A 22,915-nucleotide genomic window follows, 5' to 3' on the forward strand; every position below is an offset into this window, starting at 1 on the left:
ATTTGACAGTGTGCCTGCGCACGCGCGCAACAATTGTCCGCGAAACCGTAAACGGCGAATTTTATTTAATGTTTGTGTTTATGTATCAATTTCTACCAACAAAATAATTTTAAAACGTTTAAATGAATTCATTTTCATACTAATTGTTGTTAATTTTCCAAAATTGCAGACGTTATTTAAAATCTGAACCTATTTGTTGAAAACCGGTATTTCAAAAGATTGCATAATTTGTATCAATTTAAACTTCATTGGGGAGGTCTGATCAGAATTGCATTAGTTTCAAAATTATTTAAATCTATGAGTCATAAAAGGGAGCTCCATTAAATATTTTGGAAGATATGCTTTTAATCTACTTTTCCTGTTCATTAGCAATAATTATAGGTTTTATTTAATTAAGTAAAACCACACTCGAAATATATAATGTGTCATTTTCCATAAAACATGGTGTATAATAATTTAAGTAGTGCTTAATGTTTGTAATTTGTTGCCATCGATTATGAAATATTGATTATACGTTCTTACGACTTATGTTGCAATCATTTTTATTTTGATAAATAAATTTCAGAATAATTTGAGAATCGAAATATAAACTAACTAATGAAATGGTTTCTACTCGTGGGATCAAACCTAAGTACGACATTGGAGAAAGGGTATTGTGTTATGAACCTGATCCCAAGAAAATGAAAATGTTGTATGATGCCAAAGTTTTAGGGATGCGTCCCTCTGAACAAGTAAGTTTCAATGAGAATAATAATTAAATAGACTAATATATTTTATCAATATTTGTTTAATGTTTCGATACATAATGCCATTTAAGAATTGTTAGCTTTTTAATAAGTATGTTTATAACCAATGCCCGTTTTTGATAGTTAAGATGAATTTATTGGTATGTGTAGCCCAAAGTTTGCATTTAGCTTTATTTATATCATTTATGATTTTTTGAAGATTTATACTCCTCAAATTAAAAATAATAATCTATTGTTCAGAGCAACGGGAAACGTGGAGGTTTCGACTATTTGGTTCATTTTCTTGGGTGGAGCCCTTCATGGGATAGGTAATTAATTTTTTATGCAGGGAGGTGTGCGTTGCATTTACACCGTTTTATCAAATAAGGGGGAGGGCTACAATTGCATCTAATCTAACGAGCTACCACTTCTGCCAAGGATGACTAAGCTTTAATTTTTTTTTGGGGGGGGGGAGGTATTAATCTCTATAGGAAGATCAGGGGGAAGGTTGTTTACTCGGCGATGAAATTTATATGATTTACACCTCGTTTTTAGTAGCGAAGCTACTCTATAATTATTTATATAAAGTACATTTATTTAATCCTTCAATTTTTTTAATTACCTTAGTTCAGGGTTGTATGTTTTCCATTATTTATCTCGAGAAAGAAATTCAAAGCGAAGAAATTTTTCGTTTTTACTGTTTTAGATTGAGGGAAAGAAACTGAACTAGGTTGGAAAATATAGACCCTGCTTTAGATTATTTGTTTTATAATATTTTGTTTGTTTTAGCTATGTCGCAGACGATATGTTGATGAAAGATAACGCAGAGGGTAGAAATGAACAAAATGTGTTGTATCAATTACTTGAAAGTGCCAAGAAGATGGAGAGGAAGAAAAAGCGTAAATCTACGGATCTTCGAATACGAGCAAGTACGGATTCGAACCCGAGTCCTATTCCGTCAGAAACTTCTCCAGAAACGAAGGTAGGTAAATTGAATACAATTCTTTGGTTGAAACGCCAATTTATTAAATGTAACTGTTTTTTGTTTATGCCTAGTATTTTTTAAGAACAAACGCTTATCAGAAGAATCCTCGAGCCACCAAAAAGAATCTGTAACAAAGAACGATCATGTTCCAAAAAGGATAAGATTATCCGAAAAAGTATCTAAGACACCACAAGATGAAACTCCAAAGTTAAAAGAAGAAAAGAAAATTAAAGAGGAAAAAACGGAAAAAGAAGAGATTACATCATCTGAGATTACCTCGACCATAAAGTAAGCATTTGGGGAAAAATATATTTTTAATATTTTTAGTATAAACAAAAATGACGTCACGTTTTATTTTTTGCTCAAGTTTTTAAAATTTGGAACATCAGATAACAAAGCTAAATATTAATAAAGATTACTATACGATTAAACATTGTATTTTGTAATTAAGAGAAGATGAAAGTGGCATTAAAATGACAATATCATTTGAGAAGACGGAAGAAGACAGGCTGGCCGTAACAACATCGGGTACTGACAATGAAACTCCAGGTATATTAAATTGTTTCTATTTATTTTTCTTTGAATGTTGAAGTTTATAAATATTAAATCGCCCCCCTCCAAATGCAAACCACATTTTAAAACAATATATTAGATGGAACTCTTATTTTTTAACTCATTTTTAGAACTTTAATTAGCATGATCTAGTCATAAATTAATTTCAGAATTATTTAATTTTATATAAAAAATCATAACGATCAATTTAATGGTACCCTAATGTACAATGCTTATTGCAGCAATAAATATAAAATAACAAATTTTAAGTCCCGAATCCAATTTTCTGCAATTTTTGAAACTATCTCAATCAGACAAAAACTTAATTTTTCATTACTGCCCTAAATTCTGCATTTAATTTTGATGATTTAAATGATATTTAAAATTTTCTATTGACTTGTAGTCGAGGAGGATATCTGTACTGAGCCACTACCTGTCCAGTTTCCAGAAACTTTGAAGAAATGCCTGGAGAAAGATTTTAAAATGGTGACGGAAGGAAACAAACTTGTTCAGTTGCCAGCCCAACCCAATATTGTTACACTACTGGAGGGATTTGTAAGGTAGAACTTTTTTTTTATTAAGAATCTACCTACTGGATCAATACTGAATTGTAAACGGTTTAGCCGTTAGATGTACAATTTTGAGGAATCTTTGTTTTTTTTTCAAGTGATGGGGAAACATTTTAATCACAATATTTTATTTTCATAGTTGCAATATATTTTCCCCTTGTTTTGTTTCTATTTGTAAAAAAAAATATTTTTCAGAAAATTCGCCATTAATCGTTTGTCAGCTGCAGAGAAGCAAATCCAAAAGAATCATAATCCATACAGACAAGATAAAGACGACAATGAATATTTTGACAGTGTCCGTGTCTCTCTCAGTGTTTGTAAGGCAGGCATAAAGATATTACTAAAGACTAATAGGATAATATTTTCTTGTGGTTTGCCTCAAAGTGCCTGATCGAGTAAATTAAACCTCCAGGCTCCAACTCCCTATTTTCAAATAAATTGAAAATAATGGATGTTGTACCTAGTTTTTCGTTAGTTATTAAAATGTTTAGGTTAGGTTAAATTGGTTATAACTTATAGGGTAGCCCCGCAGGGAGTATGCTTAAGATTAAAACATGTACCCCCTCCCCTTTAACTTAAATTAAAAATAGGGGGTGATTTCTATACATTTTGAAGAAAAGCACTCATTTTTTTAATGATGTAAAAATGTAAAATATAACTAATCATATAAATATTTTAATGACCGTCTTAGTTTGAAAATAGGATATGAATTGCATGTTCTTTTACTTAAATCTTTATGCCTGGTGCTAGGAAGTCGCTGAAGGATTTAGAATTCTCATTGATTTTCTACTTGGAAATGTTTTACTGTATCCACAGGTTAGAATTATTTTTTTTTTAAATCTTTTATAATAATAAGTCTGTTATATTCTTTTTTAAGATTTACTTGAATACTTGCTCATCTGCTCTATATAGTTGTCTTTATGTTCTTCTGTTCTTAAGCCAATTAGTTACAATAATTTTAAAAACAAGTGATGACTTCTTTACTCTTGCTATACTAAGTTTTACAGCAAGTTTCGCGCCGGGGCTAGTTTAATTTCGAAATTTGCTTAAGAAGTAAGAGAATAAATTCTGTATTTTTTCAATTCTATTGTTTTTATAATTCTTAATGTATAAAGGAGAGAGAACAATTTAGCAAAGCCGCAAGCATCCGACCCCATATGGAGAGTATTGAACGAATGATGGCGGATGCGTCGCATCTTCACAAAGCAGTTAACCGCGTTAAAAAGGTAGGAATTGAAGTACTTTGAAAATTGGCAACTCTATATTGTTTAGTTGATTTTTTATCTTAAAAATATTACCTACATAAAGATACATAAATAGAGCTAAGAAAAGGGAAAGAATAACAGGAATAATATAAAATGTGGTGTAATTTAAAATTAGTTTTACCTATTATATACTTTTTAAAATGATAACCTAACTGCAGCCATTAAGTTATACGTAGTAACTTTGATCTTTTTGTGTATTGAAGAACTATATTTTAGGGAAGCTACACACAGTTCCCCCTGGGTTGCTTTAGGCTATTTTTAAGCCTTTACCTTTTCGATTACAGATTCCCTTGATTCTAGGGGCATATTTGCTAATAAATATATTTACACATGGTTGACCTTAGGAAACTATGGGTACCGCTTCTGGTGAAGATAAAACAGGATCAAAAAGACGACTCTCTAGGAAGAAAGAAAACAGTGAAACTGAGACAGGTTCTGTTTTAATTAATTAAAGTAATACTGTCGTTTAAATCAGGGATATAGGGATATTAAAATTGACAAAAAAAACCTTAATTTTTTGTTTGAAATTTTTGAGTTCAGGGATGTAAATTTATTAAATTTCCATTGTCATCTCCAACTTTTATAAAGTTTAAATTTTTAGGTTTGCCAGGGAGTGCAGGTAGCATGAGTAGCGGGGCAGAGACACCAACTTTATCCACAATATCTTCCAGTCTGGCTGGATCCAGCGGACAGTACCCACAATATAAACAGTCACATCAAATTCTTAGGCACACATCCTTATGAACAAAATCGTTACTGTTTGCTTTTTATCTTATTTCGGAGGTTAGATTTTTCCCTTTAAGGTTTGTTAAAAGCAGGGAGGGAAGAGACATTAGACTATAAATAACTGTGGTACTAATTGTTTTATAATCTTGCCTTTTGATTCGCTGGCTTATAACAAACATCGAATACTTCAATTTAAAGCGTTCAAACTTTTCAACCAATAGTTCAACCTACAAATTGGTAATTTTGAGCATCATCGAGATTTACATCAGTATATCGTTCTTTGTCTTGTCTCCTAAGATCCCTAGCTGTACTTGATAAATCTTGAAAGCATACTGAAAGTTGTTTTCATGGCGAAATCGAATTCCATTCTTTTAAATCTTATTTTCTTTAAACAAAACGCTTTAATGAACAAGGATGTATGTTTACAGAGAGCTGGAGAGTTGGAAACTATTACCTGAATCTGTATACTTTGAAGAACCTGCACCATTGAGCTTAATCTATGGAGGCATTCATCTTGCTAGGTTAGGGTTAAAGTCATAGGAAAATTAAAACCGCTAAATTTTTGTCTGGTAAATGATAAAGTTCTCTAGTTAACCTATACTTTAATGTTATTGTACTGAGTGTAATGTGCTCTTAAAAGGATAGGTAATGATTTTTTTTAATCAATATCCTTTTTAATCCATCCGAATTGAAGACAAAAAATTTACAAATTAAATCACATCCTTTAAGTAATAATAATAGTAGACTTGAACCACTTTCCACTAAACTTTAAAACCAGAGTTAAGACAATGACTGATTTTATATGCATCCCATTACCCAATAATATTAAATTATTGGTTGATAACTTTAATCACTTTTAGTATGGAACAAACCAAACATAATTCATTTAAAATACTCAAAAGAGAACTATCCACGAACAAGAGCAAGTGATTCTAAGTACCTTCCAGCATTGATCCTGAGTATTTTCTTTCAGAATATAATAGGTCACTATCAATAAATAATATATTGACGAGAAAATTTATGTTTCACCACTTCAAGTTGAAGAAAAGTAAAAAAATGTCCACCATTTTTCGTTAAAATTCTATCAAACGTTTTGTTGAGTTCGGGGTGTCTTTAATTGTCCATGTTGTCAAATAATAAAAATAAAAAAAAGTCAAAAGCACATTTACTATATCTCATATGTATGTTTAAATTAATGCTAATATGGATTAATTTACAATCTATATAACACGAGTATTCGCATATGTATCTTCAAATATCCATTTTATTAAAAGAATTAGCTTCATAAAATTTTTCAAAATCAATTAAAATACCTAAAAAAAACATGGTGAAACATAAATTTTCTCGTCAATATATTAATAATATATGGTGTCCTATTCTATTCTGAAAGAAAATACATAGGATCAATGCTGGAAGGTACTTAGAATCATGTGCTCTCGTTCGTGGATAGTCCTCTTTGTAGGCAAATCGCAGTGTACTATAATTTATAGGTATGTCCCCACTTCCCTCTATCCCCGTCGTATAATCATTGACTGAACTATACTTAATCATTTCAAATAGAAATTATCCTCGACAATTTACTTATTTCTTTAACCAGTGTTGCGGATCCGGATCCTCCAAATTTGGTCAGTGCGGATCCGGATCCTACCGAATTCGACCCCGGATCCTTGACAATAAAAACAAAATCACCAAATTTTTTTAAAAATATTTATTCCTTAATCTCGAAGTCAAAAATACTTTTAATTTTTAAGTCTGAACCTAAACCTTAAAGATTGGCTCTCATCACGAGAATGTCTTTGTAAGTGACTATTTTATATAAATTTAGGTAGATTTTTCCATAAATTTATACCTCAGGATCCGGATCCTTGGACTCAAAAATATGCGGATCCGGATCCACAATTCTGTCTTTAACCCTACTATTATGACAGGTTTGCTGTACACCTTCCAGATTTATTTGTACGCATGCGCTTTCCAAACAAGAAGGTGAAAACATTATCTCGCTTTGTCGAGTTTCTGGTAGAATATATCACCTCTCTGACTGAAGATATATTTACTGAGTCAGTTTATACAAATTCAACTCAAGTTACGAATAAAAAATGAGAATTGAATATTCATTTGCTTGTAAATTACTATTCATACAGCTTATGTATTGTAATAATGCTTATTTAATTTGTCATAAAAGAACTACTTTGTACCTTAACTGCAATAATTCAATTTAAAATGTGTAAATTGAGATATTAAACTTTGTTTATAAGTCAACTTTAACATGAAGTTATTTCATTTGAATCTTTTGGCCTAATTTATTTTTAAAAACTTAACCGTGTTTAAATGACAGTTTGTGTTATTAATCAAATTGTTATCTATTTAAAAAGATCATGAAATATTTTATCACTATTTATGAACCTGCAACCATAATTACAATTTCAGATCAGACTAGCTAACCAAACTACCTAAGTAAAAATGACTACCTCACAGAAGCACAGGAATTTTGTTGCCGAGCCCATGGGAGAGAAGGAGGTGGGTGATCTGGCCGGCATCGGGGAGGTCCTGGGCAAGAGATTGTCCTCCAAGGGATTCGACAAGGCCTACACAGTCCTGGGACAGTTTCTGCTGCTAAAGAAGAATAAGGAATTATATCTATTTTAACCCATTGAGCAATAGTATAATGTAAAGTAGTAAGTTTTTTTTCAATTTAAAGTTCGTTCATTTCTGAACTGATCCGCATCTTATTATTTAGGAAAGATTTACATAGGTTTTTCATAATACAAGACTTGGGCTTACTTCTTATTCCTCTCCCGAGTCCCAATGATTCTATGAGCGCAGCCGGAGCCGCTGGTGTATTTAAGTATTTTTACTATGTTTAACTTGATATAATGAATGAATGTAGGAGCTATTCGTTGACTGGCTGAAGGATACCTCTGGAGCCAACAGCAAGCAAGCCTCAGACTGCTACCAGTGCCTATCTGATTGGTGTGATGAGTTCCTATAAACAAACATTAACACTCATTATTCTACTCGACGTCCATTTTGATTTTGTTGTATTTATTCATATTTTAAGTTCCTAGTATAGCAGATTTTGAAATACATAATTAGTAATTAAAAAAATATAAAAACATTTTATTTGTTACCTATAAAAAAATATCTTAATTGTAGATAATCTAAAAAATACCTAAAAAAACATTTCTTCTTTCATAATCATCATAAAAAATACTGCTTTAATTATCGGACCCGAATCTAAACTTTCTTCGTTTTGTATTTTATACCTAATATATTAATTTTTAAAATTATGTGGCATTTTTATTCTAACATATACAAATTCTAAATGCAATTATGCTGTACAAAAACTACGCTTTAGTAACATTTGAGAAATTCCAACTAGAAAATTAATATTTTTCAGAGTAGAAGGCATTTATTTAGTGGTTAAAATGAGCGCGACATTCGGGGTGCACGTGGGCAACAGCTGCGCCTGCATAGCGGTCAGCAAGGATGGTAAAACTGACGTCGTTGCTAACGCCGCTGGAGACAGGTAACTATCTGCTGGTGCTGTTCAGAAATACCGTTAAGATACCTTACATGAATATAAATAAAAAAATACAATATATTAAGATTACTTCTTTGGTATACTGAGAATCTGATCTGATTTTGGTATTACTAGTTTCAAATACAGCAATAACAAACAGAAATTTAGTAGGTTGTGTAGAAACGTTAATCATTTTAATACTACATCAAAGAGACTTAAGGTCTATATACGTCTAGGACTAATGTTTTTTTTAAAAATGTAGGCATTAGTTGTATGGGATATAATCTTGTTTAGTCTAATTGTAACCTAAAGATATTTGAAGGAAAAGGTTTCCAGACTTTTTTCTCGCCAATAGTGTTTTAAACGCTTCATATATTTAGAGTGACACCTGCTATGGTTGGATTTTTAGACAATGAGATTTCTGTTGGTCTACCTGCTAAACAAACTAGGAAAACATCTATAATTTAGTTTTCAAATACATGTTATTTATGATATACATACAATTTTAGTGTAGAGTATCTTCTCATAATAAGTTAATTCCCAAAAAACGACGTGGTTAAGATTCCAGCCCACCCAAAAAAAAGTAGTGAAAACATATCCAGTTACTTTTGAAAATTTTACATTATTAATAGATTTAACACACAAATATGTCTTCTCACTTATCTTCCCTCTACCCACCCCCCCCCCCCCCAAAAAAAAAAAATATCAAAAAAATTTACATTAAATAATGAGATGTTTTTTTGCTACAGAGTCCGTAATCTCGCAAATACAGTGACCAAGAATAAATTCATAATTGGCGGCGAAGCACCGAAAAATGATAATCCTGTCACTTGCATCACTAATGCAGGAATGTTTATGGTTCATTATTATGAACAAAATTAGTGCCTTGATGAATATTAAACTATTAAATTAAGTAGTTTTTTACAAATAAAATACACTTTGTGTATTTTATTTAAAGTCCCCAAAAGCTATTTACATGTGTTCTCTCATTCATAGGCTTCAAATCTTTTTTTAAATAAGGAAAATTTTTCACCATTAATTTTAATTTGCAGAAGAGGATATATTTATGTATCATAATTTAGCCTTTACATCAATTTATCGTTCATTGTCTTGTCCCTGAATTTGATGTATAACATACTACTCTGAATACAGATGGGAAGTACATGTATCAAGTTGACTACAAGGAGCAGGAGACAAATGTCTCACCTGAGCAAATCCTCCAACATATATACAAGGTTTTGAAAACAAACTCCATTTTCTTACTATTTTTTATCGGACCAATGTTTTCGTTATAAGTTTGTAAAAATTTAGAGAGTAGGAGTTATGATTCATCGATAAACTACCATTTACTATTATTAGTTCTTAAATTTACATTGATTTAATGTTTAAGTAAAACTTGCGTCCAAAACCAACCTTATTTGTGCATATTAAAACTAGGGTTGGGCCGGATATCCGGTGTGGCCGGATATCCGGCCATTTTCAATATCCGGCTGGATACCGGATATTGAAACTATCCGGCCGGATATCCGGCTATAACTTTTTTTATATTTTACACCAAAAATCTCTGCTTTTTAAAATTTTATATGGCTATAATTTTCTTATTATTGAAGCTAGAAGAACATTTTTTGAATATGTTTATCTTTATGTAAATTTTATAAATGAAATCTCAAAAGTTTGTTAATAAATTTTTTTTGCTACTTTAATATCTGGTAATTTAGCCGGTTATCCGGCCGGATATCCGGTAATTTTGCCGGATATTTGCCGGATATCCGGCGTTGGCCGGATATCCGGCATTTGAGATCAGCCGGATATCCGGTATCCGGCCAAAAAAGTATCCGGCCCAACCCTAATTAAAACCCGTTTATGGAAAGGTTTATGTAAAACTTTAATATCTTGAATCATGAGATATCTATAATAGTCATCATCCCCTTTGCATACTGGATCTCACTTTTACCCTTTTCTAATTGCACAAAATTAAGATTTATAACGCAGTTGTTTTCAATAAAAAAATTGAAGTACATGCACGATATTGCTGCAGCCCATTGTGCCAATGTGGACGACAGCAACACAGTGATAACAATACCATTGTCATACGCTGTGGATAGGCGCGAGGCTGTGCGTGCCTGCGCGGAGAAGGCGGGATTCAGGGTTGTCCAGGTCATAAGCGAGCCTGTGGCCGCCTGTCTGGCACATGGACTTGAACAAGAAATGGTAAGTATTCAAAGATTAAGAAAATGTTTAGAGATTGCTATTGTCCCTTATTTGTTTAATAACTGGTCTTTTAATATTTTATATTTCTCACTTTAATGTTTTTGTTCTTTTGAGTTAAACTTGTTTTTTTTTAAATTCCTTGTATTGAAATCTTTTTCTTAAAACCTACTCATGAAATACCTATACAAATCTTTTTAATTTAGGATCGTAGACATGTGTTTGTGTACAGAGTGGGGGGATCTACCATGACTGCCACTATTTTACTAGTCAGTGGAGGTTGCTACTCCATCGTTGACTCGATTGAACTTAAGTAAGTAAATTAATTAAACTATTGTAAAAAAAGTATTTCGATCTTATTCATAACAGTTCACAAATAACCAAATGTTTTAGGTTAGGTAAATGCTAATGATTACCCCGCAAGGCTAGGAAATTTACACCGAAGGGTTAATGCCTCCCGCAGGGTCTAGAAATAGGAGAAAAGCTACTGTGAAAATATGACGAAATCTGCTACTTCGTTTTCTTTCAATGGTCCGAATTTTCCATTAAAAATTGCAAAAGTAAAAAATTCGGAAATTTCATTAATAAAATTCTTTCTACTGTCCTCGTTATGCCGTAACTACCCTAATTCTAGAAAAGCTTCGCATAAAATAACATATTTTGTTTAAGTCTTGGAGGAGATGAGATCACCGACGTTGTGACGAATTATCTTGGCCGTGAGTTTAAGAACAAATACAAAGAGGATATTCTTGGCAACAAGAGGGCCAAGATAAAGCTCTCTTTAGAGGCTGAGAAGGTTAAACATGTTCTGTCAACGTTAGGTAAGTTCTACTTTACCTACTGAGTTAAAGTATGTTATTTAAAAGTTAACTAAATAAAAGCGATTTAGGTGTAAACAAAGATGTATTTTTATTTTCATAAAATCATCTATTTTAGGTTTTCCAATTAAAGATATGTAATAGATTTACTGCCCTAGATTGTCAAACAAACTCAATAATCTTAATCATAATAATAAACTTCAAAAGGAATTCCTAGAAGACAAATAAAATGAGTAACGATTTTTTTAACTAAATAAATTCTTCGACAAAGCTTTATCCTAAACTTTAGCATTAAAATGTGCTCAGTTTTTAACCAATAATTTTGTCGTAATGTTGCTATTGGCTCAAATAGGTTAATGGCCATCTAATCTTAATATATTTATTTATTTTATTTAGATACTGCTCATTGTTATGTTGAATCTCTGTACGATGGCATGGACTTCTCTACCAACGTGACCAGAGCTAGATTTGATAATGAAATATCCAAGGTTTAGTTAATTATTATTAACTGTTCATGTTTGATTAATTTTAGCTCTGTTCAGACTTTTGCATGCCTTACAGGACGAGTCTTCAAAGTAATATCCATTATAACAAAAAATAAAAATAGTGTTGATAAACCAAGGAGGGAGGGGACATCAGATTGTAAATTACATTGGATTCCTAAATTCTCTAACCCTAGTTTTCTGATATGTTAGCTCAAAACGTTGGGTACTTTTATTGGATTATTTTTGGTTAGTTTCAAATAAGTATTGTCATAACTTTTCAAACGATAATTTTCATTTACAGAAGGGTTAAAATTTGACGTGTTGTAAATTGGAAAGTGTGTTTGTGTATCCCTAGTTCCCTAGTGTTTCAAACTAAGTAGTTTATTTGGGTATTTATTGCAAGTAAAAAAAAACTTCTTAATTTAGGTTGTCTCAGATTTGTTAGCGCCCATAACAGAATTATTTTCCCGGTGTAAACTTACTACAGATGATGTTTCTAGTGTTATTCTGTCTGGTGGAACTACCAAGGTTAGTAATGATCAGTGTTCCGGATCCGCAAGGATCCGCATTTTTTTTTAGTCCAAGGATCCGGATCCGGATCCTGGGGTATAAATCTATGGAAAATTCTACCTAAATTTATATAAAATAGTCACTTACAAAGACATTCTCGTGATGAGAGCCAATCTTTAAGGTTTAGGTTCAGACTTAAAAATTAAAAGTATTTTTGACTTCGAGATTAAGGAATAAATATTTTTTTTAAAAATTTGGTGATTTTATTTTTATTGTCAAGGATCCGGAGTCTGATCCTACCGGATCCGACTCCGGATCCGCACTGACCAAATTTGGAGGATCCGGATCCGCATACAACCAATGCGGATCTGCAACACTGGTACTGATTATAGAATAGTTTTGTTATGACTTGAAGCATGATAATATGTCAATTAAGAATTAAAATGATTTGTTGCGGTGTTTTTTTTTTTTCCATCAAAATTAGGGCTTGTGAAGTCGTATTCGAGTCATTAAGTATCTTATTTTTTAAATCTTTATTTAGGTTGTAAAGATTCAGAAACAGCTGAGCAGCATGTTCCCCTCAGCAGAGATGAGTCTGAATATTAGCCCGGATGAAACCATTGCCGTTGGCGCAGCCGTTCAGGTTAATTCTTTTAGTCTAATTGATGGTTGTAAGTGTATGATACTGTACAAGAAAGTGGCATGAAATTTGGTCGGTTTCCCTCAAATTGCCTATTTGAGCACAGAAACCCCCCCCCCCCCCCCCATATATGGAAATAAATTTTTAAAATTTTTAGTTAGATGTGATCTTATTTTCTCAAATATATACATATATATATATATGTATTTTAAAGATTATTGGAAAGGGGGGAAAGGGCGTTGTATTTCAATCTAAAAAAATACCTAAATTACTTTTCTTATTTTGATAATACACTTCCATATACCTAAGGACTGGAAAAGTGAAATCCTTTCAAAGACTCTTTTGAGGTACACAATATACTCAAACCAAAATGTTTCCTTCTTAGTCTTAAAAGTATCATATTTTGTTTACAGGCAAGCTTGATAACCAAGGACGTGTGTTTGAACCAGAGCACCAGCATGCTGAGCATCTCACAGGACATCCTTGCCACCTGTGATCAACTCACTGAAAAAAATTATACACTTGTTCATAAAGACTCAACTGTGCCTCTTAGAAGGAAATATGCTTGAACTAAACTTACAATTGAAAATTATTCTAAATTTGATGAAATTATATTTTAATTAATAAAAGGTAGCTTTGGCCCTAGCATCTGAGGCTCTGTCCATTAGCGGATGGGGGTGCGAAACCTTTTCAGATAATTTTAATTAAAAAGATCAACATCGTCGGTCTTGGTTAGGGTTGCGTCTCAGTGACCATCTCTTTTCATGATATCTCACTCGCCAGCTAAAAAGCATAAAACCATGGCATGACTAGCAAAGCAGATCATTTGTTATGTAGATTATAAAAATACAGATCGACATCCTGATACTTTAATATGAATATTATTCTAGCATATAATAAACAAAACAGAAATGTGGCTCTGAGTGGACTAAACAGTGGTGATGTTAAGGAGATATCTGTTAAGATTCTGTTTGCTCCGGATACTTCTCTGTGTACACTTACTCTTCCTGTTGATAATAAATCCAAGATTTTCTTAGGTAACTATCAATCTATTTTATCATTATAATTTCTGAAAGAGAAATCATTACAAAAAGGAAATTGAAGTTATTTATCTAATAAAATCTAGGGGTTCTGAATTTGAAGGGGGTGGGGGGAGGAGGGGACAGAAAAATAGCTTAAATTCACTCCAAGACGTCAATATAAAAATTAAATAGCCTAAAACTTGATATTAATTGATATTTGTTTAAAATTAGGTGTTCATATCCACAGAGATGGAAGTACCCACTTTACTCTGACAGACAAAACCAGTTCCAAATCTACAGATTACATTCTCAAGCAACCATCTTCCTGATAATGGCGCAGCTGCGAATACTTGCAACCAAACTTGTTCTTGTTTTAGCTTAATTATTTTTTTACGCCTCACATCAATAACTTGCTTAGTAAATGTTAATTAAAGGGGGAAAAAACACAAAAAGATTTAAGATTTATTCTAAAATCTATTATTTTACTTTCTACTCTTTTGTGTTGTTTATAAGATAAGACTTTTAAACAAGCAATACTTTGTCAATATTTAGAAAAAAACTGCAATTTTTATTAATATAAAAATGATAATAATACCAACAAAGCAACCCACGTGCAGTGCAAACAACATTCTAAATTTTTCAGACAAAAACACATTCAAGAATTGAACTTGTAGTGTGAAAGATGGAGGGTAGGTCAGACAGTGACCTGTGGCCGCGATACAAGGATATCCTGGCGGTCATTGAGGCTGGACTTATCACCAAGCAGACCGGTATCAGGTGAGCAGAATTAAGAAGAACCGGAATTTTAAAAAAGATAATAAACATTAACAAATATTGAGTGACAACTATCTTATTAGTATAGAAACAGAAATTCATTTTAGGAGTCTGAAAAAAAAATGAAATCTGTCGCAAAATTGTCTGAGTAATGGTTGCTTTATTACATAACATTCTGACGAATCATCATATGTATCCTCTCATGCATTTGTCTTTAACTTGTTTCTATGACTGTATTTAATATTAGTTCAACAATTTTTAGGTTGCGGTTTGAGACAACTCTAAAGAACAACAAGGATACCTTTCTAAACTTGCTGAAAAATCCATCACCAACGTCAGAGGATGCTGAATTGCTCAAGAAAGCCACTACAGAGGTAATTAATGGATAGATCAAAATGTTAGTATATGTTGTATAGGATTAAAAATGCAAGTTTTTCAAATATATAGTTCTCTTGGGGGGTAAGACAATTAGCGATGAATAAACTATCCAAAGATGAAAAACAAAACTAATTTTCCTGTAGATTTATTGGTTTAGAATTCGGACAGAATGAGCTGGACCAAAAAATCTAGATTTATATATCAATGTCCCCCTTATTCCCTTAAAATATTAAATATTTTGCAGGGAATTGAGTTGCCTGGGTATGAGGGTAAAAGTCAGCTGTCGCAGCAGCTGGTCGACGAGGCTGCCATTGTCTCAGATATGTTTAAACTAAACCAGATTTCTGCTCTTCAACTGTTACTCCATGGAGAAGACCAACTCCCACAGTATCCAGGTATAACCCAAAATTAGGTCAGAGAATATAAGAATATGATTTCTCAGGACTAGAAACGTTTTTTTTATCAAATAATTATAGCTATGTGTCTAGATAATAAAATATTCTGTTAAGGTTTGACCAGAGGATTAGTAGCAGTGCTACTGTATTATGATGCCAGAAAATCCATTGTTCAAGCACTGAGGTAATAAAGACATTTTTTGATAGCCTTGCTATCAGATTTTGTATCTAGATAACTTATTTGGTTTGATTGATGGATTAGCCATTGTTTTTTAGTGTTTGGACCAAAGTCGTCATTGAGTAGGTTAAGACACTTTTGAATAGCAACTAGGGTCAGCTCTAGCTACGTGTTCAAGCACATTTAGACTTGACCTGCTATCTCACTTAATTGGTAATAAAACCTGCTCTATGACTTAAGATATTGTCACCTAAAAAAGGAAAGAGACAAGTTGTTAGCTAGGTATCTGACTTAATTATTTGTAATAAAACCTGTTCTACGACTTAAAATATTGTCGCATAAAAAGGAAAGTGAAAAGTTGTTAATATTCAACTCTACTTTTTCAGAACGTTGATGTGCAGTCGCGCAGGGTTAACCTGGTCAAGCGAGGCTCCGGAGGAGTTAATCCTTTTCCTTACCAACTATACCACACAGCTTATTAATGAAGGTTTGTCGCCTCTTTATATTTACCATAAAACATTCCTTTTTAATAAGTATGTTAAGATTTTTTCATATATTATAACTTTTTTAGGATTAACTGGGACAATTCTGTCTCTTCTGGAATCTTTGGATTGGACCAAGGATTTAGCGGAATTACAGAAGAAAGCAGCCTTAGGTATGATTTAGATTTTTTTTATATATTGATTAATTTCCTGTTAATTTAAGATAAGAGCATCAAGTAGGGTTTCCATTCAGAAAAAATAGTTTTACTGCAAACATTTTCACAGGAGAAGTTGGTGTTTTAAATGGTGTATTTCATTTATTATATTATAATTGGTATTATAAAAAATGAATGCGAAGGTAATACATTCACCTTTAACGAGTATTGAAAAGAAATCATGATTGTGTTTAGGAGACGCACAACATGTAGCCACCTTGCGTCAGCTCCACGCTGACACTCGCCAGGGTCTGGCGGACTGTCTGTACAGCTACGCCGCTCAGTCTGGTCTACCAACATCAAGCACTGTCAAACTGCTGGATCATTTGTCTGCTCTGGCTCCAGGTATTGAAAAGATTAAAAATGAAACTTTAAGTAGTTAAAGTAAACTACATGTAATTAAGGCATACAAATTATTTTAAAAACAAAAGAACGTGCGTATTTACCAAAGAACCGCATAAAATATAAAGTATTCCTATGAATTCCAATATTCCATTGTTCAGGAACAGCCACTGGAGCCCTGGATGATGTCAGCTTGACCCTGGTAATGGCTGTCCTCCAGGCTCTAGACGGAACAGGTAAAAATGTTTAATGACTAAAATTTAATATAACAAGGAACACTGACTTATATTTTTACTAGGGTTGGCAATCCGAATCCGGAATCCGCCCAATTTTTGGCCAATTTTGGAATCCGAATCGGAATCCGTTTTTTGATATCGGATTCGGATTCTTAATTGGTAGGCGGCTAAAATTAGCGCCTTGAGTTTTTTCTTTCAACTCCTCCTTTTTGAAGGCAAAGATCATTATATATATAATATCTTTTAAAATCTGGTTCGATTCTCGGAAGTTAATTATAGAGAACACCAAGAAAGAAAATATTTTTTTTTGTTAAATTTAACCCCTAATTTTTTTTAAAAGCCTTTTAAATACTGCTAGAATCCGGAATCCGCGGAGAATCCGCCATTTTTTTTTGGACGGATTCTTGTAAGAATACGAATCCGGTCCAAAAATTAGACCGATTGTCATCCCTAATTATTACAGACAAAATTTTTATATAAAACACAGTGTCTACAAAATAGATTTTTCAAATTCTTGAAGTTAAATATAATATTCTTAACAGGTGCAGAGAGAGAAGATGTAGACCTGCCAATGATAACAGATCCAACATTTATACAAACAGTTACAAATCAACTCGATGGAAAATCAAGAAAGTGGGAGTTGCAGGTTGGATTTTTTTAGGTCTATGTCAGTATCGCCATAAAAGAAGGTACAAAATGTTCCTATTTGTTTTTTTACTTCTGAACATTTAAAGTGGTTTTCAGTAAAAAATATCTGTATTTGATCCAAATGTTTTCAGGGATTGTTGAGCATTCTTCAGTTTGCCTGGTCCATGACGCTTTCCAGTCTGCGTGTTGGTGGCCTCCTAACCTCTGATACCTGTCCACAGCTGGAGGAGGATGAAATGTTCATGGACCTGGCCCTGGACTCTAATCTGTTCCATGCCATCCCTGATCTCATCTTTGCCTGCCCCGCGTTCACCAAAGAAGAGTTTTACATAAGGAGGTAAAAATGAAATGGGGACTAGTAGAAATAGTGTAATTATAATAAGCTTTGAAAAATTGAAAAAGATTTTTCCAAAATGGCTTCGATATCTGAAAGAAAGCTGACTATAATACGATGCGATAAATAACTATTAACGTTGAGTAAATATAAACTGTACAATGGTGTAGATATTGTATTAATAACTTTCTTCAAGGTCGTACTGTTACGCCGTAATTATTTACTGTAATGGTACCAGAACTATCATGTGTTAAGGTTCCATACTCTGCTAACAGACTTCCTCACCCTGATGCCGCTAAAGATCAAGGAGCTGCGGAATCGTGCAGATGACGCTGCCAGGAACAAGATGATGCACGAGCAGGAGGGTATCCAGTACAACATCCCTCCGGCTGGACAACATTTCCAACAGCTGCTACTTACTGTTGCAGGTAACATTTTTGTATATTGGTGTTTAGTTTACAGTTGATTTTCTTTCCCACCAACCCTTTTATTTTCTTTCCCCAATTTATTTAGTAAAATACGGAATATTTCCTTATTTTAAATCCTCCCCCCCCCCCCCTTCCCTATAAATTATGTTAAGGGGGGGGGGTTTTAATGCAACCATCTCGTAATCAATGTATAAATGGCACTTAGAATTCGAATTTCGATCTCAAATTTTACATGAGTAATCCTTGGTAGGTCTATTTTCCCTAAATCGAACAAAAAGTTGGAAAAGTAACGGCTGGCAGCTGGCGGCTCAGCCGTTTAGCCGTTTTTTTGCCTATTTTCAGGGCAAATTCATCATTAATTACATAGGAATCAACTTTTAAAAACATATTTTTGGTTTAATTCATGTTAAATGATAGCAATAACCATTTTTTAAATTTCTAGTACCAGCTGCTAAACGGCTAGAACCGGCTGAAAACGGCTGGGAGCTGCCAAGAGTATGAAGAGTTGATAGGGCATGTGACATGTCTAGGGGTAGGTTTTTATGGTTGCTGAGCTCAAAAATGCTACCAAAAATAGTGGCAGCCCATCCATATGGCAGCTGGGTAACAGCTGCAGCTCAGCTGGTAGCGGCCAAGAGTAGAATGAGTAGATAGGGCTTGTAACGTGTCTAATGGTAGGTTTTTATGGGTGCTGAGCTCAAAAATACTACCAAAAATAGTGGCAGCTCAATCATATGGCAGCTGGGTAACGGCCGCTGCTGAGCTGGGAGCTGCCAAGAGTTGAATGTGTAGATAGGGCTTGTGACGTGTCTAGGGGTAGGTTTTTAGGGGTGCTAGGCTCAAAAATACTACCAAAAATAGTGGCCGCCTATCCATATGGCAGCTGGGTAACAGCTGCAGCTCACCTTGGAGCGGCCAAGAGTAGAATGAGTACATAGGGCTTGTGACATGTCTAGGGGTAGGTTTTTAGGGGTGCTAAACTCATAAATGCTACCAAAAGTAGTGGCAGCCCATCCATATGGCAGCTGGGTAACAGCTGCAGCTCAGCTGGGAGCGGACAAGATGAGAATGAGTAGATAGGGCTTGTGACGTGTCAAGGGGTAGGTTTTTATGGGTGCTGAGCTCAATACTACTACCAAAAATAGTGGCCGCCCATCCATATGGCAGCTGGGTAACGGCCGCAGCTCACCTTGGAGCGGCCAAGAGTATAATAAGTAGATAGTACTTGTGACGTGTCTAGGGGTAGGTTTTCGGGGTGCTGAGCTCAAAAATTCTACCAAAAATAGTAGCCGCCCATCCATATGGCAGCTGGGTAACGGCCGCAGCTCACCTTGGAGCGGCCAATAGTAGAATGAGTAGATGGGGCTTGTGACGTGTCTAGGGGTAGGCTTTTATGGTTGCTTAGCTCAAAAATACTACCAAAAATAGTGGCCGCCCATCCATATGGCAGCTGGGTAACAGCTGCAGCTCAGCTGGGAGCGGCCAAAAGTAGATGAGTAGATAGGGCTTCTGATGTGTCTAGGGGTAGGTTTTAATGGACGCTGAGCACAAAAATTAGTGCCGTCCCTTCTATATGGCAGCTGGGTAATGGCCACAGCTAAGCTGTTTTTTGAGGCTTAAAAAATTGATTATTACAGTGGAATTAAACTTCTCCCTATTAACATTTTACCTTTTTTTCATGGATATATTACTAATAACTCTTTTTAATTACTAGATTTCACTGTTTCAAGAGCTGAAAACTACCAAAAAACGGCTGAGAAAAGCTAACAATAGACAAAAGTACATAGCATGTGACGTGTCTAGGGGTAGGTTTTTATGGGTGTTGAGCTCTAAAATACTACCAATAAAAGTTCGGGCCTGTCTATATGGCAGCTGGGTAACAGCTACAGCTGAGCAGCAGCCCTTACCATGCTGCCATTTGGATGGGCTTTTCTATTTTTGGGAGTATTAATGAGCTTGGCACCTATAAAAACTTACACCTCTTTGACACATCACAAGCTATGTCTTTACTTGTTTACTTTTATCTGTTGGTAACTGTTCTCAGCCAATTTCAGCCGTTTTACAACTAAATCAATACATTGATAAGGTGTTGTTATTAATATTATAAAATGACAATAGTGTATTTATACTGAAATATTCAATATTTGGTTATCCTTCAATAGTCCCAATAGTCAATGAGTCTTAAAAAACGGCTTACTGCTAAGCTTAGCTGTGACCCAGCTGCAATATGGATGGGCGGCCACTTTTTTAGTAGTATTTTTGAGCTCAGCACCCATGAAAACCTACCCCTAAACACGTCACAAGCCCTATGAACTCATTCTACTCTTGGCCGCTCCCAGCTGAGCTGTAGCTTTTACCCAACTGCCATGTGAATGAGCCGCCACTATTTTTGATAGCATTTTTGAGCTCAGCACCCATAAAAACCTACCCCTAGACATGTCACAAGCCCTATCTACCCATTCTACTCTTGGCCGCTACCAGCTGAGCTGCAGCTGTTACCCAGCTGCCATATGGATGGGCTGCCACTATTTTTGGTAGCATTTTTGAGCTCAGCAACCATAAAAACCTACCCCTAGACATGTCACAGGCGCTATGTACTCATTCTACTCTTGGCCGCTCCCAGCTGAGCTGTAGCTTTTACCCAGCTGCCATGTGGATGGGCCGCCACTATTTTTAATAGTATTTATGAGCTTAGCACCCCTAAAAACCTACCCCTAAACACGTCACAAGCCCTATGAACTCATTCTACTCTTGGCCGCTCCCAGCTGAGCTGTAGCTTTTACCCAGCTGCCATGTGAATGAGCCGCCACTATTTTTGATAGCATTTTTGAGCTCAGCACCCATAAAAACCTACCCCTAGACATGTCACAAGCCCTATCTACCCATTCTACTCTTGGCCGCTACCAGCTGAGCTACAGCTGTTACCCAGCTGCCATATTGATGGGCTGCCACTATTTTTGGTAGCATTTATGAGCTCAGCAACCATAAAAACCTACCCCTAGACATGTCACAAGCCCTATCTACACATTCATACTCTTGGCAGCTCCCAGCCGTTTTCAGCCTGTTCTAGCCGTTTAGCAGCTGGTACAAGAAATTTTAAAAATGGTTATTGCTATCATTTAACATGAATTAAACCAAAAATATGTTTTAAAAAGTTGATTCCTACGTAATTAATGATGATTTTGCCCTGAAATTAGGCAAAAAACGGCTAAACGGCTGAGCCGCCAGCTGCCAGCCGTTACTTTTCCAACTTTTTGTTCGATTTAGGGAAAATAGACCAACCAAGGATTACTCATGCAAAATTTGAGGTCGAAATTCGAATTCTAAGTGCCATTTATACATTGATTACGAGATGGTTGCATTAAAAACCCCCCCCTTATGGAAACACTCTTGAAAAAATATAAAACGAACAAAAATTATTCATGACATTCAGCGAAGCTGATGTACAAGTTAAGCTTGTTGGATGTTTCGTTTATATTGGTATTTAGTTTTTTTTCTCACTACTGACCACTTATCCTACATTATTTGTTTTTTTTAAAGCATGGTTTTATTAGAAATCATTGACTGAATAGGCAAGAATTGATACGTTTTTCTTTTTTAGGTTTATACAGTAAAGATGCTATGGATCTAGGTTTAGCAGAAGCTTATTGGACAGCTGCAGATTCAGGTATCTTGTAGTATTAAATCACTTAGATACTGTAAATATTATTTTTCAGATAGGATATAAAACCAAAGGCAACTTTCAGGATGGGGGGGGGGGGGTGACTATAAGATTGTCACCTCAATGAATAAAGTGTGACATGTTCTAAAGACTACTAGATGTAAATAAATGTTTAGGATTGGTTGGCATGGACAGCAGGCACACTCCAGCTAAACAGATTGCTCTGTACAAATTTGTCCGCCTGGCTGGAGACCTTCTGATGCCCAGCCTCTTTGTCCCCTACGTCCAGATGTTGGCGGGGTTAGCTGATTCCCCAGCCTCCGCGGTTCATTGTTTTAATCTGCTGAAAATGAATTGTAACGGCGGTGCAAATTCTAGCAACGTTTCCCTGGATCATTTCTTCAGGTATGCCAATTATTGTTTCACTTATATAGTAATCATTGAAGGAAAGGACAATTTCGGTTAATCACATAACAATTGCACAAAGTATTTGATTTATTAGGTATACATTTTTATATTTCTGAATATTCAACTAAGCATACAAATAACACATTTTGGCTCTTTTTACACTGTTCCATATATTATACTTACTCGAAGGCTTACAATTTTTTTAGTTCACTACAACAATACTACACAAATCTGAGGATGGAGCCTCCTACAAGCGCACACCAGTCCATGGGAGGACCAGAGCATACTATCTACCGCACAAAGCCAATGACTCGCGGCATCTCGCCGCAGGAAGTGGAAGGACTCACGGCTGTGCTGGAACTCTTGACTACTTTGGCGCGAAGATGTGATGTTGCTAGGAAAATACATAAA

At 34.6% G+C, this 22,915-nt stretch overlaps 4 protein-coding genes across 6 annotated transcripts in view; all 4 read left to right on the forward strand.

The window, feature by feature from the left end:
* Window positions 1–21: 21 nt before the first annotated feature.
* msl-3 (male-specific lethal 3) lies at window positions 22–7,250 on the forward strand. Its single transcript, XM_080150803.1, has 13 exons — window positions 22–731; window positions 987–1,054; window positions 1,515–1,707; window positions 1,793–1,998; window positions 2,162–2,259; window positions 2,666–2,822; window positions 3,027–3,153; window positions 3,582–3,647; window positions 3,947–4,057; window positions 4,441–4,528; window positions 4,698–4,824; window positions 5,251–5,343; window positions 6,751–7,250. The coding sequence occupies exons 1-13, from the start codon at window positions 603–605 to the stop codon at window positions 6,920–6,922; spliced, it is 1,635 nt and encodes a 544-aa protein (XP_080006929.1). The 5' UTR covers window positions 22–602; the 3' UTR covers window positions 6,923–7,250.
* baf (barrier to autointegration factor) lies at window positions 7,209–8,220 on the forward strand. Its single transcript, XM_080150805.1, has 2 exons — window positions 7,209–7,448; window positions 7,708–8,220. The coding sequence occupies exons 1-2, from the start codon at window positions 7,283–7,285 to the stop codon at window positions 7,809–7,811; spliced, it is 270 nt and encodes an 89-aa protein (XP_080006931.1). The 5' UTR covers window positions 7,209–7,282; the 3' UTR covers window positions 7,812–8,220.
* Window positions 8,221–8,222: 2 nt separating this feature from the next.
* Window positions 8,223–14,675, forward strand: LOC145311814 (heat shock 70 kDa protein 14-like). Its single transcript, XM_080150804.1, has 13 exons — window positions 8,223–8,348; window positions 8,723–8,789; window positions 9,090–9,186; window positions 9,492–9,577; window positions 10,359–10,553; window positions 10,757–10,863; window positions 11,220–11,371; window positions 11,765–11,856; window positions 12,280–12,381; window positions 12,905–13,006; window positions 13,417–13,557; window positions 13,911–14,040; window positions 14,257–14,675. Exons 1-13 carry the CDS (start codon window positions 8,248–8,250, stop codon window positions 14,352–14,354), a joined length of 1,470 nt encoding a protein of 489 aa, XP_080006930.1. The 5' UTR covers window positions 8,223–8,247; the 3' UTR covers window positions 14,355–14,675.
* Nup205 (nuclear pore complex protein Nup205) overlaps window positions 14,667–22,915 on the forward strand; it is a 30,376-nt gene continuing 22,127 nt past the window's right edge. For all 3 annotated transcript variants that reach the window (XR_013876798.1, XM_080150801.1, XM_080150802.1), the window contains exons 1-14: window positions 14,667–14,802; window positions 15,062–15,173; window positions 15,422–15,572; window positions 15,687–15,756; window positions 16,137–16,237; window positions 16,322–16,405; window positions 16,643–16,792; window positions 16,951–17,025; window positions 17,568–17,671; window positions 17,805–18,010; window positions 18,263–18,435; window positions 22,037–22,102; window positions 22,273–22,501; window positions 22,711–22,900. Coding sequence is in view for 2 of the 3 variants with exons in the window: in XM_080150801.1 (XP_080006927.1) it covers window positions 14,708–14,802; window positions 15,062–15,173; window positions 15,422–15,572; window positions 15,687–15,756; window positions 16,137–16,237; window positions 16,322–16,405; window positions 16,643–16,792; window positions 16,951–17,025; window positions 17,568–17,671; window positions 17,805–18,010; window positions 18,263–18,435; window positions 22,037–22,102; window positions 22,273–22,501; window positions 22,711–22,900 (1,806 nt within the window). In the remaining variant the exon portion in view is untranslated. The remainder of the gene's footprint in view (window positions 14,803–15,061; window positions 15,174–15,421; window positions 15,573–15,686; window positions 15,757–16,136; window positions 16,238–16,321; window positions 16,406–16,642; window positions 16,793–16,950; window positions 17,026–17,567; window positions 17,672–17,804; window positions 18,011–18,262; window positions 18,436–22,036; window positions 22,103–22,272; window positions 22,502–22,710; window positions 22,901–22,915) is intronic.

The sequence above is a fragment of the Acartia tonsa genome, chromosome 2 (assembly GCF_053477335.1).
Source record: "Acartia tonsa isolate MP-2025a chromosome 2, ASM5347733v1, whole genome shotgun sequence".
Taxonomy (NCBI): Eukaryota; Metazoa; Arthropoda; class Copepoda; order Calanoida; family Acartiidae; genus Acartia; species Acartia tonsa.

Bases quoted from the DNA above. Each gene is read 5' to 3' on its own strand.
- msl-3 (XM_080150803.1), top strand. From the start codon at position 603: ATGGTTTCTACTCGTGGGATCAAACCTAAGTACGACATTGGAGAAAGG. The intron at 1,708-1,792 runs GTAGGTAAATTG...GTATTTTTTAAG, and splicing joins AAACTTCTCCAGAAACGAAG to AACAAACGCTTATCAGAAGA. The intron at 3,648-3,946 runs GTTAGAATTATT...TAATGTATAAAG, and splicing joins ATGTTTTACTGTATCCACAG to GAGAGAGAACAATTTAGCAA.
- baf (XM_080150805.1), top strand. From the start codon at position 7,283: ATGACTACCTCACAGAAGCACAGGAATTTTGTTGCCGAGCCCATGGGA. The intron at 7,449-7,707 runs AGGAATTATATC...ATGAATGAATGT, and splicing joins TCTGCTGCTAAAGAAGAATA to AGGAGCTATTCGTTGACTGG.
- LOC145311814 (XM_080150804.1), top strand. From the start codon at position 8,248: ATGAGCGCGACATTCGGGGTGCACGTGGGCAACAGCTGCGCCTGCATA. The intron at 8,349-8,722 runs GTAACTATCTGC...TCATATATTTAG, and splicing joins GCTAACGCCGCTGGAGACAG to AGTGACACCTGCTATGGTTG. The intron at 10,864-11,219 runs GTAAGTAAATTA...ATTTTGTTTAAG, and splicing joins GTTGACTCGATTGAACTTAA to TCTTGGAGGAGATGAGATCA.